We start from the raw sequence: 18,186 nt of genomic DNA, 5'->3' as shown, positions 1-18,186 counted from the left end.
TGGTCCTGTAGGGGAAATAAGCAAACAAGCAACTCCAAGTAGTTGGTCATTAGTATTAGAGCCAAATGCATGGAGTTCAGGAGTTGCAGAGCAGAAGCATTAGAGTTGGTCTTCAGGACCTGTCTTGGAAGATGATTCCTCCAAGAACAAAGAGTTAACAAGTGAAGAAGATAGGTATTGGTGCAGATGTTCTGTGCATGTGTAAAAAGGCATCGTGGTAGGAGGGACTCCTTTCCAGAATGGAAGGTTATGAGATCATGACATAGGCAGGGGCCAGATTTTGAACGGGGGTGCAGGAAGAGGATATCATTACTCTGTTGGCTTTGTTGTGTCTGAGGCAAAAAAAGTAGAAGGATAAACTGAAAAGAATGGGCCAGAAGTGGGTAAAACTCGAGGACTGAGGATTGCCTAGAATCTTCTTGCAGGAGTCTGGGAGACAAATGCTAAGTCAACTAAGGATTATAGTAGCAGAGATAAAGAGATGAGTAAAGAGAGTCAGTAGAAATGCAAAACTTGGAATAATCCGGACTCCATGACCAGATGTGGGGACTGTGAGGAGAAGAAAGGAAGGTTGAATGATTCCAGGTTTCTAACTGGGGCAGCTGGTGGGTGGAAGTTTCACTATCTGCGATGGAATTTAAAAGAAGAGGATGGAGATGGGGCTGCGGGGAGAAGATTAGTGTTATTAAGGTCCAAGGTTCCTTTGTTTGTATGTATCCATGAAGTGCTATCCAGAAAGAAGCCAAACAGATGAGTCTGGAACTCAAGAAAGAGGATGTAGAGTTGGAAAAAGGCAGCAATGAACATTTAAAATCAATTCTTAATATTTTATTGATAGACATATTCCCCATAACAAAATGTGCAGTTTAAAGTAGTTGTGTAAATCCTCGCTACGTTTATTTTTAATGACCAATAGATGAAAAAAAGTAAGAGCTGTATAAATTAGCAGAGTTGCTATTAAGTTATCATAGTTTGTGTGAGTGTGTGTGTGTGAGTGTATATGTATGAATGTGTCTGTTTATTCACAGTCTCATACTCACACACGTGCATAAAGGATTACAATACATTAGCATTGCAGACCAGAAGAAGAATTAGACATCCAGATTCTGACTTTTTCTCTGACAAAGAATAGATTGCTCAAATAAGACTTTTTCAGTATCATGAAAGGGTGTATCTATTTAAAGAGAGTTATTTGTTAAAGGTCAGAGCTAGAGTTTGCTCATTTATAAAGTAAGTATAATTTTTTTTTTTCTTTATCATGTGGAAATACAAAGATATTGCTACAGATAGATTTTTGTTTCACTTTGGAGAGGCTTACAAGCCACTAGCCAATGGATAAACTTTTAAATAGTAGCTGAATGAATTTAATCAATCATTATTTTCTATGGAAACCAGACTGAAACACCCAGAAAGGGTTGACGTCCCACAAGGACGTCATACCATGAGACTTAAAGCGGAGATTCCTTGAGGAAAATTGTGTTGCATTCTTGGCGTGTGCGCACTTGCAATAATGTTAACTTTCACTTATGGTTATACTTAATGTAGGAGCTAATCCCCGTTTATTTTACGCCTTCTCTGTTCTCTGTTTTTCCTCTTTGCACATCAGGCCTTCGTTTGGCCCTGGTTCGGAGTCAGTGCTCCCTGTAAAAGCTCCTTGGAGTCAGGAAGCCCTTGTCCTGGCCGCCAGGTGACAGAGAGAGGGTGGAAACCCACGGATCTCTGAGAGCGCGGAGCCTCTCACATACCATTCCCCTCCCATCGCCCTCGCACTGTTGGGAGGCGGAAAGGGCTTCAAACTTCGCTCCAATCCGCAGCTGGCCCTCCCCAGGGTCCCCCTGCTGGGCTACACGCCCGCCGCGGACCAAGTTGGAGAAACTTTGCACAGCTCCTCGTCGGAGCCTGGGGAAACGAAGTTGCACCCCTCCTCCTTCCCCAAGTTCCCCCCTTCCCCTTACTCCCACCCCCGATTCTCGCCCAGCCGGGAGCGCTGGTGATAGGACGAGCTCCCGACGCGCATTGTGTATATGCAAACCAAAGCCGCGGCTACCCAGTTCTGGCCGACCCGGGCCGGGGCTTGGGGCTGCGGCTGGCGCTGCAGTGGGCGCCGCTGCCCTCCCTGGAGCCGGGCACTATCCTGCCCCTGCGGCGCGGCGGGCGGCGGAGACCCTAAGCTGCTATAAAAGCGCGGGCAAGGGAACACCCTGAGGGGCTGAAGATGAAGGTGCCCGCGCATGGGCCCCCGCTGATTGCCAGCCCCTCCCGAGCCCGCGCCCCGCGCGGAGCCCGAGGCTGCCGAGGACCCGCCTTCGCCGCAGTAGCAGCTGGAGCAGCGACAGAGGCGGCAGCTGTGGCAGCTGCGGCGGCGGCTGCGGCGCCCCTCGCGCTAGCGCGTAGAGCGGCGGCGGCAGCTCGGGGACCGCCGCTGCCCCGGCTGCCATGAGTTGTGCGGAGGTGATGTATCACCCCCAGCCGTATGGAGCTCCCCAGTATCTGTCCAACCCTGTGGCAGCTGCAACCTGCCCCACAGCCTACTACCATCCGGCGCCCCAACCTGGCCAGCAGGTGAGTCACCGACCAGGCAGTCTGGCGGGGGCGGGGGCGAGGGGCACCGGGAGTATCGGTCTGGGGCTCCGGGGACGTCACGCCGGGACTGGTGGCACGGAGGATGCTCTGGGACCTGCGGGAGTGCCCTGGAGCAGAAAGCCATCAGCAGAGAGGAGAGGAGGCTTCGGGAAGGGAAGAGAAGCAGGGGTGGAAGAGTGGGGATTCGAGGCTTTACCTGGCTGGGGGCTTTACTGAGCGTCGTCACCGAAGCTCAGAGGCTGCTCCTCATACCTAGCTGTTAGGGTTCAGTTCCCTGAAGCTCATCAAGGGCATCTGTCTTAGGAGTATGTGAGTAAACTTCCTTTAAACCCAATACTTTGTTTCCTTTGGAGAGGTGCAATGTTTCAGAGTTTTCTTGATTAAGGGGGTGAAGAGTTTCCACTGCGATAGGGGAGGCTACAAGGACAGTTGAGTTTATGGAAAGACCTTTCTTGGACTTTTTGGTGGAACATGGCTCTAGTGTACAGTTTATCACGGCTACTAGACCTTCTCACTGGAGTCTATTTTCTCTCCACTGCGGTGATGTAGAAGGAAGGGACCCATCCCGTGGTTCCTCATTCATTTTCTGATCCCATCAGCATCACAGAGCTTGTTTCAGTACTGTTTAGTTTGTTGAAAGTGTGTCCCCCAGCCAAGGGGCAACCTTGGAATCTCTGAGTGTTGGGTCTCCACCATGCCAAGAGTGACTGAGAATACTGTGGGTAAAATTTAAAAAAAAAGGGGGGGGGGGGTGAAATTTGACCCTGATGCCCCTGAACATTCCTTGTCCACAGAGAAAGTGTATGAAGTCTTAGTTAGCTCTACAGAAAATAAATATGTATTTGGCAAGGAACTGGACTGAAAAAGCATACTCCCACTCTGGGAATCAGAATGAGTTGACTTGATGTGACATAAAAAAATGCAATTTATACACTCCAAGGTGGAGACTCCTATCAAGAAGCTAGATATGGTTAGGAAATTTCATCCACAGAAATTTTTTATTTATTATTCTAGTTTCTTAGGAATCATAAGTCTTATTGTGGCCTTATGGGTTTGGCCCTTTAATTAATCTTGTCTTTTAAAAAATTCCTATATTTTTTCTACGAATGTCTTTTTGCTAGATTTATAGCCCCACTGTATGAAAAGGAATCATAACTTTTGTTTAGAATTTAGGAAAGGCAAAATTCAGATGATTTTGGAGGGTTATGTGCCCCAGATTCATTTCCTAAAAGGTGTAAGTTTGACCAGGGCCAATTAGGGAAAAAAAGAGAAGACCCCACTTTCTCATAATAGCTTAAAAAAAAAAAAAAAATCTTCAGCTGTGTTAGCCTTTCAAAGCAAGCTTATTTAAGCTGTTTGTTTTTCTTTGGCTTTAAATGTAAAAAATATCACAAGTAATGGAGAAAACCAATTAGGTACAAGACAGACAAATAAGGTGAAGAAATCCTGGTTATAAATTCTGTGTATTTTATAAACACTCAGTTTCATGTGAACCACTTTTTCCTCCTTTCCTGTCTCAGAGACCATAGAGGCCATAGCCATCAATTGGAATCTGGTCCAGTGACAGACTCAAAATTAGCTAAATATTCAGAAAGGTACTTTCTCCCTTAAAAACTGACTTGAACTAGTAGAAATTCAAGTTCAAGAATAAGGTTTTATTTTCAAAGATTTATTTTCTAGGATTGTGCAGTTAACTCCATTAAATATGAATCAATGGGGGGTTAGTGTTGAAATACTTTTTTTGAGCTGGAAAATAAGCCAAATGTATATATATTACCAATCGTCAAACTTAGTTTACATAAAAAATGACCCAAATACTTTAACTTTTGCAATAGCCCTGAGACTCTGTTCCCAAATTCTATTCTTCTGTTGAAACCACCAACAAACTGAAGAATGAGCTTTTTTTTTTTTTTAAGTGAATTGTCCATATTGATGAATGTTGTTCATATTGGCAACTAATAATCTACTTCTGCTACACTTTACACTTTGGGCTTCTGTAGAGATGGCTTAAGTAGTTGTTAGGCTGTAGTTGAGAAGTGTGCTTAGAAATTTTCATGTTGCTTATACTAAAATGGCTTGTTTGAGATGATGTGGGGTTTTTTTTTTGTTTTTTGAAGTAAAGAAACTCTTTGACCATAACTGAACAGAGAAATGAAAAGAGACTTGACAGTGTAACTACTGTTCTTTTATTCTCAGGAGTTTATTTTGATGACCTATATTTTCTACTGGAAAAAAGAGTAAATCAGGAAATTCTTATCAGGCTGACAACATTTTTAGACTATGTGGTGCGTGGGTGAAGTGGGACTAATATTGACTTGGCCCTAATGCAGTCATCTGAGAATACATATTTTGGTTGTTTTTGCATTCCATAAGGTTTTATCATTATTATCCATGAAGATTGTTTTCACCGTACATGGGAAGTGACCCTTAATAGCATCCTGTCTGAGAGACAAAAATATGGGCTACAATGTCTAATTTGAAAATGTTCTTTGTTGGATAGAGAAAAAAAGGAAAGAAGTAGAGAGAGTGATAGATTAATCAGGACAGTTTAATGATCATTTATAAAATGTTAGAAAAGAGAGCAATAAAGTTTTGTATAACTTCTATATTCAACCTTAGCAATTGTCTTTGAACTGATTTTGGTTTTCAAATCTATATAGCCCTGAAGTCCTTGTAAATTAGTATAACAAAGTGGTTCATTATGATGGATTTTCAGCACAGGTATATTTTTTCTCTTAACTTGGAAAAAATCTTTTTGAAATACTAGAATTCCATACTCCAGGCATGTACACTTTCAGCTTTTTTCCCTAAAATCACACATTTATGCTTGAAATCTTAAATTCAGTTTTCATCAAACATATTTTATCTAATAGGTGGGTAACAGGTGAGTGCCATAAAAGCACAGTTAACTGTATATATATATCAGGCTATACTGTTGTACTGTGGGTGTACTAGGCATACAGGAGGCTGTATCTGTAAAAGCATCTCAAGAGAGAATATTTTACAATTTCAGATTTTAATTCTTAGAAATTGTGTGGCTGTGCATACATCTTACAGTGTTCTTCAGAGAGCACAGGCATTTTGAGGAGTGCTAAGCTCCCTGTTATCCATGCCCACTGTCTCGTCGTTGCTTTCGTATTCCAATCCTTAACATCTCCATCAGGAGAACTCTTGACTCAATCCCTAGCACATGCTCTGAAGGCATGAAGACAGTATAGAATGTGTGCAGGAAGGAGAGCACTCATATTTTAGCAGCAACATCAAGTACCAATAGAAAATTTCAAAATAGGTATCAGGAAAAAACTGAGAGAAATAATATGATAAGAGATTCCCTTCCTACCCAGTGGACTTGTCATCTTAAATACAGATAGTCTCTTGTCAAAACCTCCCACCCCTATATTCATAATGGTAATGTTAGGAATATACATATAGCAACACTTTCAGAATTACGCAGTTTATAGATGAGGTGGTGAAGCAGAGAACAATCGCCACTTTTGTAATTGTGCAAAGGTTTTCCAAACAATCACCCTCTGGGCTTCACATACATCAGGCCAGGAATATTTACTCTGTCCTCTTCAAGGGTGACAACTGGGTGAATATGTGTGCATGCTTTCACTTACAAGAATTAAATCCCCTTGGGAGGCAGTAGTTCAGTTTTAAGTTTGTAAGGAGTTTTGTTTTGTTTTGGTTTGGTTGGTTGGTTGGTTGTTTTCAAATTCTTTCTTAGGGCCCTGCCACCTTGGTTAAGTCATAAACCATTCTGAAATTGTGTTTGTCAGGAAAATCCCTGGAAAAGCATAGTTCAATCCCCTTTACAAGTGGGAAAATGGATGCTCATAGAGCTGAAATGTCTGGCTAAAAATTTCACAGCTAACTGGTGACAAAATTGAGACTACCATATCTTCCACTCCTCAGTGTACCACCTTTTCACAACTCCTATCAGCTCCCAGACTTTTTCATTGGTATTGCACAATAGACTTATTTTTGTCTTTAGTGTCCTAAATCAACTTTTTTTTTTTTTTTTTTTTTTGATAAAGAAGATTAATATGCAGTAGATTCTTTGGCCTTGGAGCTTGAAATTCTTTCCAAGTCCTTGGTAGTGTACTTTTTAAGTTTAAGCATTCCAAAGGCCTTTTACAAATATTTGTATTATGCTAATGACTTTTGCTATCCATGTTGCATCCTTTGTTGATGAGGCAGACTATCCACTTAGCAAATGAGCATTTATTTATTTTTTTAATAAGTAGAGAAAGTGGTATTAACAGTGAGTTTTAAGTGTCCCATATATCATTGCTATTCCAACATAAGTTTGGATTCATTAAGAGGAAAGAACACAATTATACCCTAAATAGTTTGAAATCACAGTCAGCTTCCTTAAGGCAGAGGATCCAACTTGCTTGCAATTGTAAGCAAGGACTTAAGCGGATTTATAAAAATCTTTAAGAACAGCCTCTGTAATTCCACACTAGACAGATTAACTTGACTACAGAGACTTAGAAGCTTAAAGTACTCCAGAGTTTCATGCCCCTAATAACTTTTCAGCCAGAAAAGTCAAAGGTAGAGGAAAAATCAAACATTAAAATAATAAACTAAACTATTGCCTCTTGCAACCAATCAGAATTGAAATTACAATAATGATGGTAGGGACAGGATTGAAATCTGTAAATCAGGCATAGTGACTATAGGTTTACCAAGATCCCAAATGTCAGGACAAGATACCCTTTGGAAATTTAAGTGAAGGGTATTTTGGTAAATGAAAGGAAGTACTACTTCACCTAGCACTTAATAAAATCTCACAACTCATGTGATTAGAAATGCCAGGGACATAACCCATACAAGGGAAAAAGAATGTTTGGGGTGTAGAATCTTGCCCTCCAGGGCAGCATCTCTTGGGGCCTCTGCAGAAGAGATGCTGAGCTGACCTCTTTGGGCAATATGTGTATTTCTGTCTTATTTCTATCAGTGTAAAGGGAATTTTCAATGAGAATAAAAACATTATGCTCTTGATGCCTAACAGAAATCCTAAAGCAAACTTGTAAGTAGGAGACCAACATTTTAAAATGTGGGTGCCTATTTTGGATCCCATACCTAGAGGATTTATTTAAAGCCAGCTTTGAAAAATTCCCAAATCTAATATATTCAGTAATCAATAATAATTTAAGGTGCTAACTACAAAAAATAAAAATAAAAAAACAAAACATTTTTGTTCAACTCTCTAATAGTGGTATTTTAGACTCCAGTGGAGATAGTGAAGGAAATAATTTGGGGTAGAACTCAAATCTGAGCCTTTCAAGCTCACCTCTGTAAGCAGCTAGTTTCCTGCCTTGACTGCTTATTAAGGGGAACTCAAATTGTTCCATGAACCATTAGACACAAACAGCTGCTGGTAGACAACTCGTACATGCCATATTTATAGATATTTCAGTAGATACCAGATTTATGCCAGTAATTTACAATTATTCTCTGAACTGGGGTAACTGAATTATTCTTCGCTTGTCTCCCACATTAGAAGAGAGAGAAAAAATAAAGGATGACCTAACTGAACAGGTGTCCTTCCCCTGTAAAACTGTATCGTTTTAATGTGTGGCACACTTGTCTTTGGGAGATGGAATGGGAGATTGAAAGGATATGTCTTTTCTTGTCAATGTGGAAGACAGAAAAAGGAAGTACCATAACTAATTCCTAGGAACTGGGCTAGGTGACCCATGTCTGGAAATGAATTAGTCTTCACTGGTCTGCAGGGGAATTTTTGGCTAGGGCCCTGCAGAATCAGAATAGGTGACCAGTGTAGGAAACAAAACCGTGTGAATTTGTCTAGAGCTCCGGCATATTATTTATTAGGTTATAAAGTTGGAAGTGACCTCAGAGATAACCAAGTCAAAATTATTCATTTTCAGAAAAGGAAACTCGGGCCTGAAAGGTTCAGTGACTTACCCAGACTCGTGGAAAGCTAGTTTTGGTCAAATCCTCTTTCCTTCCTTCTACTGTGTTACCTTCCATGTGGGCTTCCTTGAAAATACGAAAACAATTAGTGATTCATCTAATGTTATCTTCATACTCTTCTTATTTTTTAATTTGGGAATATTAGCTCTTTGGAGAAGTAATGCAGTTAGCCACATAAATAGAACAATGCGTCTCTATTTACCAGTGCACTTAAAATGCTTTCTCAACTGACTATGAGCGGTTTGAGTTTAGGAACTGGCTACACCCTTCATCTTTGTGTCTCCAAGTCATTTCACAATCACTGACACAAAATAGGAATTGATTGAGCATTTGAAGGATGAATGGATAATAGATTAATTTTTAAAAAATGAAATCATACCCTAAGTTTAGAATTAGAATTATACAAACAAAACAGAAATTTATACATCAGAAACTGTTGTACAGTCAGAGTAGTCTGTTTGAGAGATGTCTTCATACATACCCTAATGATGTGATCATAGCTTAAAACATTTTGGGAATGCAAATTTTGAAACTGCCTCTAAGCCTGTGGCACATTTTTTTGAACGTCCTCAAAAACAGGAAAATTTTCATCCCTCTAGTGGGTGGGTTTGATTTTTGATAGTAATCACAATCGATGAGAAGCAAGTGTGCTCAAAAATAGCTGATCATATTAAGTAATATTGCTTTGGGTTTGCTCCTCCCTTCTGTTAAAAACAACAACAAAACAAACAAACACAAAAACAAACACAAAATCTTGAACAAGTGTGACTAATAGTGTCTCAGAGATTGGCTCTACTCACATATCCTAAATAGGATTTCCAGAAAATTTGTAGGCAATTGTATTATGTATCTGGCTTGCCAAGGGGACAATACTTTTTTACATATAGAAGTTCAGTTTCTTATCTATCTATCTATCTATCTATCTATCTATCTATCTATCTGTCTATCTGTCTGTGTATCTGTCAGCACTGCATTATTTAATAGCTATACCTCTGATATATGTTTATATCACTAGAAAGTTTTTGTTATCAATAATTTTAGACTGTCATTAATATGTGCTGCCATGCTGACTGTGGGCTCATGTTCATTTATTCAGTTAAAAAAATATCATATGGAGGCTCATTCCCTTTAGTCTACCTCCTTCACACATGCTTTGTAGTCGGACAGAAATAGGTTCTAATTCCACCTCTACCATTTACTAGTGATAAATAAAATCAAATAGGCCCAACATGGAGGTGCCCATGCTAAGTCCCAATTCAGAAAAACAAAAAACCTAAGCTAGTTTCTATTTCCCATAAATGTCCCGCTCATCAGAAAACTTAATTTAAATGCAGCCGATCAGTTATTGCCAGCTAACCTCCTCATTCCTAAGCAACCAACTGCTCCCTACTTTGCCCACCCCCCCCCACCAAATAAACTGGAAACTTAATGTCAGCCAGTCAGAATATTTCCTCAGTTGCTTGCACATTCACACTACGTGAGCTTCTCTTTTCCAACCCCTCTGTTAAGCCCCCTTCTACTTTCTGAATGGGATGCTGCCTGGTTCATGAATCACTTGATAAAACTGTAAGATCCTAAATTGTATGAAAAGTTTTTCTTTTATCATTACTTAGGTGATCTTGGGCAAGTACATCAGTTTTTGCATATGTACATTGGAAATAATTATTGTGACAAAATACTGTTGTGTGCGTGAGAGTTGTGTAATATAATCTATAAAAGGACTATGGCGAATCTCCCTGATTCAGCTTTCCCCTCTATCCCTCTCCAAATAAGCTAAGAACCAAAGTGTCAAATCTCTGAGCTGTTTTTAAAAATCTGTTATGCAAATAAATTAAGGAAAAATATGATTAAAGAGTAATGTTTTGCTTTATAATTTTGAAACATTTGGGTTAGTGGTTCTTTCATTGCGTTTAGAGAAGATAGCCAATAGAAATTAAAAAACAAAAAACAAAAAACATAAAGCTAGAAAACAATATCTAGTGATTCATTAAAATACTTTTTTATTTTCCTTAGGAAAAAAGTTTCCAAATATGCACAGTAATCATTTGGCATTTTGTCAGCTTAAGCCTTGGGGAGTTAGTGGTATTTGGCTCCTGATGTGGAAGTTTTCTCTTGTCAGACAAATCCTTTCCCCGACACATTCCAGTTAAAGTCTGTTCTGTTACGCCTAATGGCAGGCTCTGAGGTAGTTGGGGATATTTTGCACAGCCTAGGCTGAATTTTTCACACAGCTGCTTCAACCTCTTCAGGAGTGAGCTTCAGCTCTGTGGCTATAAACTAGTTCTTTGTTTCGCCTTACTTGAGGGTCATTCTACCTGAGGAAAAATTGCCCTTATTCTGGTTACATAGGATGAGCCAGTTAACGAGCATTAAATAACCAACTTGTATTCTTTGAAATTCCTTTTGATGACCTCTTTATTTTTGGTTAGTAATCCTTCAGCCTCCTAAGAAAAACATGAATATTTCTAAGGGATTAGGATATTTTTAGGAAGTGAATTAGCACCTTGAGAAAAATATGAACAAGATTACATTTTGACCTTGATTCAGGAAAGATAGATTTTAGTGATTTGAATTTAATCTCAGTATTTTGATTTTTACATATTATCCCCAAGAAAAAATGTAGCACTAGGGAAATTTCATTTCAAGGAGCAAACACCAACTGAATACAGAATATGGGAAAAGTGTACATCAGTAATATACTTAGTTTAACAAAAAAAGGTAAAGAATTGATTTACAGTCACGAAAGTTAGAAAGTAGTTGAAGCTTAAGAGTCTAGGGAGAAAAAATTAGGATGGTGTGAATGTCATCATATGAATCAATTGCTGCTTAAATTCTGTGTTCCTGTTTTCTTGATGCTCAAACTTAATGGTAAAGATTGTATGCGAATTCAGTCGTAGCATTTTAGGTAGCTATCAGGCCTTTTGGATATTTTGGAATTCTAATCAGGGTTGTTGATGGTGAGGCTAGAAATATGCATGAGTGTGTGTGTGTGTGTGTGTGTGTGTGCATGCTAAGATGTTTTAAATGATGAATCTCTCTCTGCCTGCAGAGACACTTTTACATATTTAAATTGGTTCACAATTTGCAATTTGTTAAAATTGACCCAACTTTATCTGAATAAATTGTGAATGGAAATGATAGATATGCCTTATGTCCTACCTATTAATAGGTATATCATAGGCTTCTTTTTCATTTTATTTTTTATAATCTCCAAGCAAATTTATTTAATTAGTAGAAGACATGCCTTAAAGAGCTGGGAGAGAATAAAAACAGAAGTACCCTTTTTATTCATTTTAAATATATATATATATATTTTTTTTTAAATAGGAGAGGCAATGGATTTTTTTTAGAACTTCAGGTGTTATGATGCCATAAAGGAGGGTTTTGTTATAAAAATTTATATATATATATAATGTATTTATAAAAATCATAAAGAAGATAAAGAATCAATGCATATATTGATGGAAGAATGATAATTAGGAAAAAGATTAATGATAGATGTTTTGTAACAAAGGCAGATCTTGCATATCGAGAAGTGTGTAACTTTTAGATTAATTTACTTGTATCCATTCAGCAATCAGTAGAAAAAGGATAACACAAAATTATGTAGCATTTGGAAATATTGTATAGTATTAAATACGTTGAAAATGTATACAGTAGTTGAATTCAATTTCTATCAAGAATGTAAGATATTTTATTACTGCTATTATTGATCATAATACTATTTTACATTTATAACAGTTGTAGTTTTCAAATATTTATATATACCTATAGTCTTGATTTTATTTAATCTAAGAGTTAATTGCTTTCAAATGTGGGTAAAATAAAATATTGCCTTTGTTTGGACAAGTAACACAGCCAGGGCTATTTCATTTAAAGGATAAATGTAAAACCAATTAACAAATGAAACAATTATATGCAAAGCCTAACTCTCAGAAACTGACACATGAGCTGGACATTAATGAGAAAAGGAATCAGTTTCACACTCTGTAGATCAGTTTTAATTTTTTTCCTTATAAAAGCCAAACTACATTGCAGAGAGTGTGTGCATATGCTTAAAACAGTATATATTTAGGGTATATATGAAAACACACAGAGAAATAATACTGTGATTTGACTAAAAAAATTGTATTATTAATTTAATTTTATAGTGGATTTTAAAACTAGGAATTACTTTACATGTATTTTAGTTCAATCCCTTCATTATACATAACTTATATTATTGTAGTGTTTTTAGTATAAAAGTTAAATAGAAACATGTTAAAATATGTGCAAAAGCAGGCTGTAAGACATATAACCACTTAGTCATTACAATGACCTTTCATCAGCAAGCTATATTCATTCACAAGATATGATTGTTTATTTTTCAGCGAGTGATAAACATAATAACTTTAAAATAAAAAGCCATATGTATATGTATAAATAATGCTTCCTAAATAATAACCGAAGCTTATAACATGCCTAAGCATTTCAGAACACATCTTACATAAGAACAACATATTCATTGCTAGGGGAAAAGTGTTCAATTTATTGAATGATGCAGTTATAGTTTTTACAGCCATTAAATACATTAGAAACATAAAGTTGGGTTGTGTATTTTGATAATATTTGCAAGACTATGTGTTTACTGCATATTTTGGAATGATTTATTTTTCTCTACTCACATTCATTTTCCAATATGCATTGTTTCTGAAATAAAGAAAAAAGATATGAAAAGGATCAGCCTTTGCACTTGTACAGATGATATAGAAAACTCTTTTGGTCAGTAGAATAATGAGTTTTATAACCTTTTGACTATTTTCATATATATAATTCACATTGAAGCTATTGATAATAAAAGTATTATGAGCTCAATGAAAAAATTTGGAAATATTGAAAAGCAGGAATAAGAATATAGCAATTAACTGCAAATCTATCACCCAGAAAAACAATACAAACCACAATAGTTCTGTGTTTTTTTTTTTTTCCATGCCAAATATATCTCCTTCCCCATCCCCTTTCCACAACACACCTCATTTTTGTACAAGCATATATACACCTGCATATTTTTATTATGACTTCTGTTGCCTTTGGCAAGTTACTTAACTTCTCTATGCTTTAGTTTCTTTGTCTTGAAAATATGGATATTAATAATAACTGTAGAATTGTAAAGATTAAATGATGTGACAAATATAAAGTTCTTAGAAGTGTGTCTGGCTTAATATAAACTATTATTAGAGTTATGATCAGATGTTTCAAAATATTTTAAGTGATCATACCTTTCTCATTTTTATTTAAAAAATTAGTCATTGCTATGATCTACTGGTATCATTTTCAGTAAGCCATAGTAATAACTTACAGTTTTCCTTTATCATAATGGTGGTAAATGAAACATCTGAAAAATATGTTCCATGCAAAATGAATCTTCATACACACATATTTTATCATTTTAGTTTCATTTTTGAGAAATGAGTTTGGCGTATCTGCCAAATCCCTTTACAAGATGCTATATTCCTGTTTTTATTTTAGTTTATTTCATTTATGAAAAGCTTTTCTCCCTCCATCCTTCCCCTAGACACTTGAGTCTTCTGGTCCCCATGCTTCCCTATCCTGAATTACAATGTTGCTGTATATTAAATTTTCAAAAGTAAATAGAAAAGGGGAAGACAAATAGAAGCAGTTGGTCATTAATAATAATTAAAAAGTCATTCTTTTAATATGTATGGATTAAGAAAACTTGTCTTACACATTCTGAAAGTACACCATTTGATAATGGACTGTTTTTTCCCCCAAATGTGGAATAACAGACTTTTTTTTCCCCAAAGTATGAGAAAGAGAAGGCTGGTTTGGGGAGGGAAAAAAAAATGGAGTAAAACAGAGGAAGAAGAATCAGCTTGCAAACATATGATAATATTTAGATTCATTTTTAAAAGTTAGAATTTAATAGCTAACGCCTTTGTACAAACGTCTTTGATACTGGTTTTGTTTATTCCATCCCAGAAGAAAGTTAGCGGTATACAGCAAGATGGCAGGACTCTCTGGAAGTCACCCTTCCAGCAAACAAGAGGAGGAGGAGGAGGAGGATGGCCGGGACAAGAGGAGGAGGAGGAGGAGGAGGAGGAAGAGAAAGACCAGCCTGCCGAGATGGAGTACCTTAACTCTCGCTGTGTCCTTTTCACTTATTTCCAGGGAGACATTGGGTCAGTAGTGGATGAACACTTCTCAAGAGCTTTGGGCCAAGTCAGCACCCTCCATCCAGAATCTGCCATTTCAAAAAGCAAGATGGGGCTAACCCCCCTATGGCGAGGTAAGAATTCAAAAGCAGATGCTCTCCAGGGCACTGTCTCTGTTTTGCAACCGCCTGTACCAGGTTCCAGCTGGAAACTTGCCCCGGGAGGATGGATATCCACTTGCTTTTTAATTTTTAAGGACAGCAAGGAATTTCTTTCAGACAAACAGCTGGATCAGTTTTGTCACATGTGGAATGCAGGATTGGAAAGGAAAGGATGCAGTCACACCCCTCAAATTCCTCATGGAAAGTAGTGATACAACCGGCCTGAGTTTATAGTGGCAGGATCAAGCTGCACTCCACCAATTCTGAAGCCCCAATGGCCCAGTTTGGATCTCTATGTAACAGGCGTGCCTGCATCAGCTTTTAAAAAATTAATTTTTACTCATGCCATCAGGGGCTATGTGGTGACATAGCAGAGATCTGAGTCTGACCCAGAATACAGACTTTAAAAGCCTTCTGTGTTTTCTAGATAACTTTCTGTACTTTGCTTTGTTGTAATATTAACTCTCTGTAGTGTACAATCTAGGCACTAGTGGCTGTATCATATGATTAAACAGTTGTTTTTACCTAACTAAAGGAAAACAGTAGACTGAATATGCTCTTCATTTTTGCCTCTATATGTAACTTACAGAGGTGGTTTGAATCTGATTTCTGGCTCACTGAAAATTGTTGGTGACATTTTAATTAGAATAAATACAAGGTTAGAAGAAAGACAATGCACCATTTCAATAATAGCTTCAGAGAAATGTGTTATGGAAGTGTCTCCTGAACTCATCTGTTCATAAGTAGTATGTAGTAAAATGTTCTCAAGGTGCGGTTCCCATGGACCAGGACCTTCAGCATCACATGGGAGCTTGTTAGATTTGCAGATTCTCGGGCCCCACCCCAGACTACTGAATCAGAAACCCTGGGGTGTGGCTGGTAATCTTTGCTTTAGCCAACGCTCCCAGTGATTCAGATGCAGCTCAAGTTTGATAATCATTGATATAGTGCTCTTAAAAATATAGGTTGCAGGTCCCCTGACCTCAGACCTATTGAGTCAGAATCCCCAGAGGAAGGCCCTGTGCCCCAGACTTGGAAAGGCTGGCCACTTGTGTTAGGCCACTGGACAAAGGGGGAGAATGAGCCTTGACCTGCTCAGCCTCAGAGGAATGGTTCCTTCTTCATTGTAGGAGAGGCTCACATATGGAATTGCTGGGCTTGATCTGTAGATGCAATGCTTCCTTTTTTCCTTTTCTTTCCTCCCTCCCTCCCTCCCTTCCCCTTCCTTCCTCCCTTCCTTCCTTCCTTTCTTTCCTCCCTCCCCACCACCATCTCTCATTCTTTCTAATAAATATGAAGAACATAAAGATAAGTATTATAAAGGGGAAAGGGAAAAAAAACTCAAGTGACAGAGACCTCGATGGCGGTGAATTGGGAAGCATACTGGTGATTTGATTAGTAAATATTATTCAGTATTACAATATTATTAGTAATATTTACTAACTTCCTACAGGACCTGAGAATGTAGTCCTTGGAAGCCCAAGATGCTTATGGAATCAACCAGTATCCTACTTGAGAGCAAATGGTGAATATTCACAATAATTTGTGGAGGATGGAAGTAGGAAAGGTTCACTGAATTAGTTGTCTTTAGGAGATAATTTGATATCTCAATAATAACTCCCATCAGGATAATCAGTCCCAGGAGAATAATAAATGCTATGTCTTTTTCTTTCAGCATACTGCCATATGCAACCTAGTGATTGTTTAACCTGGAAAATAGAAACTAGACCCAAAAATTATACCTAGGTTGAGAGAGATCATCTGTACTATTATAACCAGAATAGTTTTAAATGTGGTGCTGTGTGTGTGCAAAACTCCTACAAAAATTCAGCATTTTTTCCATAATCTGCATGTTGGAATAGAGAAGATGCTTAAATAGATGTCAAATTTCAGTATTGAAAGGGCAGATAATGGTAATATAATAACTATTATTTGAGTTTCCTTGATATATTCTTAAATTTGATCCTCAAATCTGTCTCCTGTTTCTTTCTTTTACTTATGCAACAAATATTTATTAAACTCCTGCTTTGTGCTAGGCACTGTTCTAGACACTGGAAATATATCTGAATGTATTGAACATTCCAAGCCTCTATACTTATGGAATTGATACGTTAGGGGAAAAGATAGGAAGTATATGAATATATAATGCAAAGCAAGGTGCTATTTTATTTAGGGTGACAATAGAAGGCCTTTCTGGGATCATTACATTTATTTTCCCTTAGATATTCAAATGATTTCCTGAAGGAAATAAGAGTGTTCATCATTTGAATATCTAGGGGAAAATAGTTCTGGGCAAACAGTACCAACATTCTGAAGAAGGATTAAACTTTAGAGGGTTCAATGAGAAGAAAAAATGCTGGTGTAAGTGAAGTGAAATGAAGAGTGGTTGGTGGAGACCAGATATTTTAGAGCTTTGCATGCCAGTTTAGTTTATCAGAGCAGCCCACACAAACACTGAATGCCCTTCAATTTCCAATTTCCATCTCCCTGTCCCACTAAATTACATATATCATACCTAGTTCTGTCACATCATTTTCCCTGAAGCATTTCTATATGGCAAATCTGAAATAAATATGAATTAAATGATTGAATGACTGAATTAATAAGCTACATTCAAACCATGTACCTAGGAGTAGAAAACAAAAATGTCCTTAATAAAGTAGATAATTTATTGTTAATACATTGTATGAAAACTTTGGAACAATTTCTTATTTATAAAATAAGGAGGTTGAATTAAATGATTTCTGAAATCTTTTCTCCCACAAAGTTCTGTAATTCCAAATGTATTTTTTATTTTCCATTTGTGGATGGAACATTGCCATATTTTTCTCTAGTTGTGAATTAGTCAGCTTTAGAGAAATATACAAAATTTGGGTAGGATTCATGGAAGAACCATGAAATGCAATTAAAGATTTAGAAAATATTTTAAAGAAGAGGTACAATAAAATGAGATTTTTTTGGTCTAACAGAGGGTTAAGTGTAATTTACTATTAATGGTCAAGGGTACACACACTTGGAGAAATCACTGTCTTTAAAGTCAGATCATCTTGGGTTCAAGTCTGGGCTTTGTCATTTTCTGGTTGTGATGTGATCTTGGATTAATTACTTAAAAGTCTCTCTGACCTCACCTTCCTTAGCTGTAGTATATGTTTATTTTTTTATGTTTATTAATACTGATGTCCTAGGGTTATTGTGAATATTTTTTTGATAATGAATATAAAGAATTTGGCACAGGACTTGCTGCAAAGTGCTAAACCTAGGTCACATGCCTTTTATTTAAGTACATTTCTCACTTGTCTCATAGAAAACAAACCTTGGGCCTTTATCCAAAACATTGTTTTCTAGGA

At 37.5% G+C, this 18,186-nt stretch overlaps 1 protein-coding gene across 1 annotated transcript in view; it reads left to right on the top strand.

Annotated features, from left to right (window-relative positions):
* The first annotated feature begins 1,902 nt into the window (after positions 1-1,902).
* The window catches only part of VGLL3 (vestigial like family member 3), a 50,473-nt gene continuing 34,189 nt past the window's right edge, over positions 1,903-18,186 (top strand). The window contains exons 1-2 of the mRNA XM_037833843.1: positions 1,903-2,562; positions 14,695-14,812. Coding sequence (XP_037689771.1) covers positions 2,437-2,562; positions 14,695-14,812 — 244 coding nt within the window. The 5' untranslated portion in view covers positions 1,903-2,436. The remainder of the gene's footprint in view (positions 2,563-14,694; positions 14,813-18,186) is intronic.

Source organism: Choloepus didactylus, chromosome 1 (assembly GCF_015220235.1).
Source record: "Choloepus didactylus isolate mChoDid1 chromosome 1, mChoDid1.pri, whole genome shotgun sequence".
NCBI lineage: Eukaryota > Metazoa > Chordata > Mammalia > Pilosa > Megalonychidae > Choloepus > Choloepus didactylus.
The sequence above is the reverse complement of the archived record's forward strand: the minus strand, read 5'-3'. Positions and strand labels throughout refer to the sequence as shown.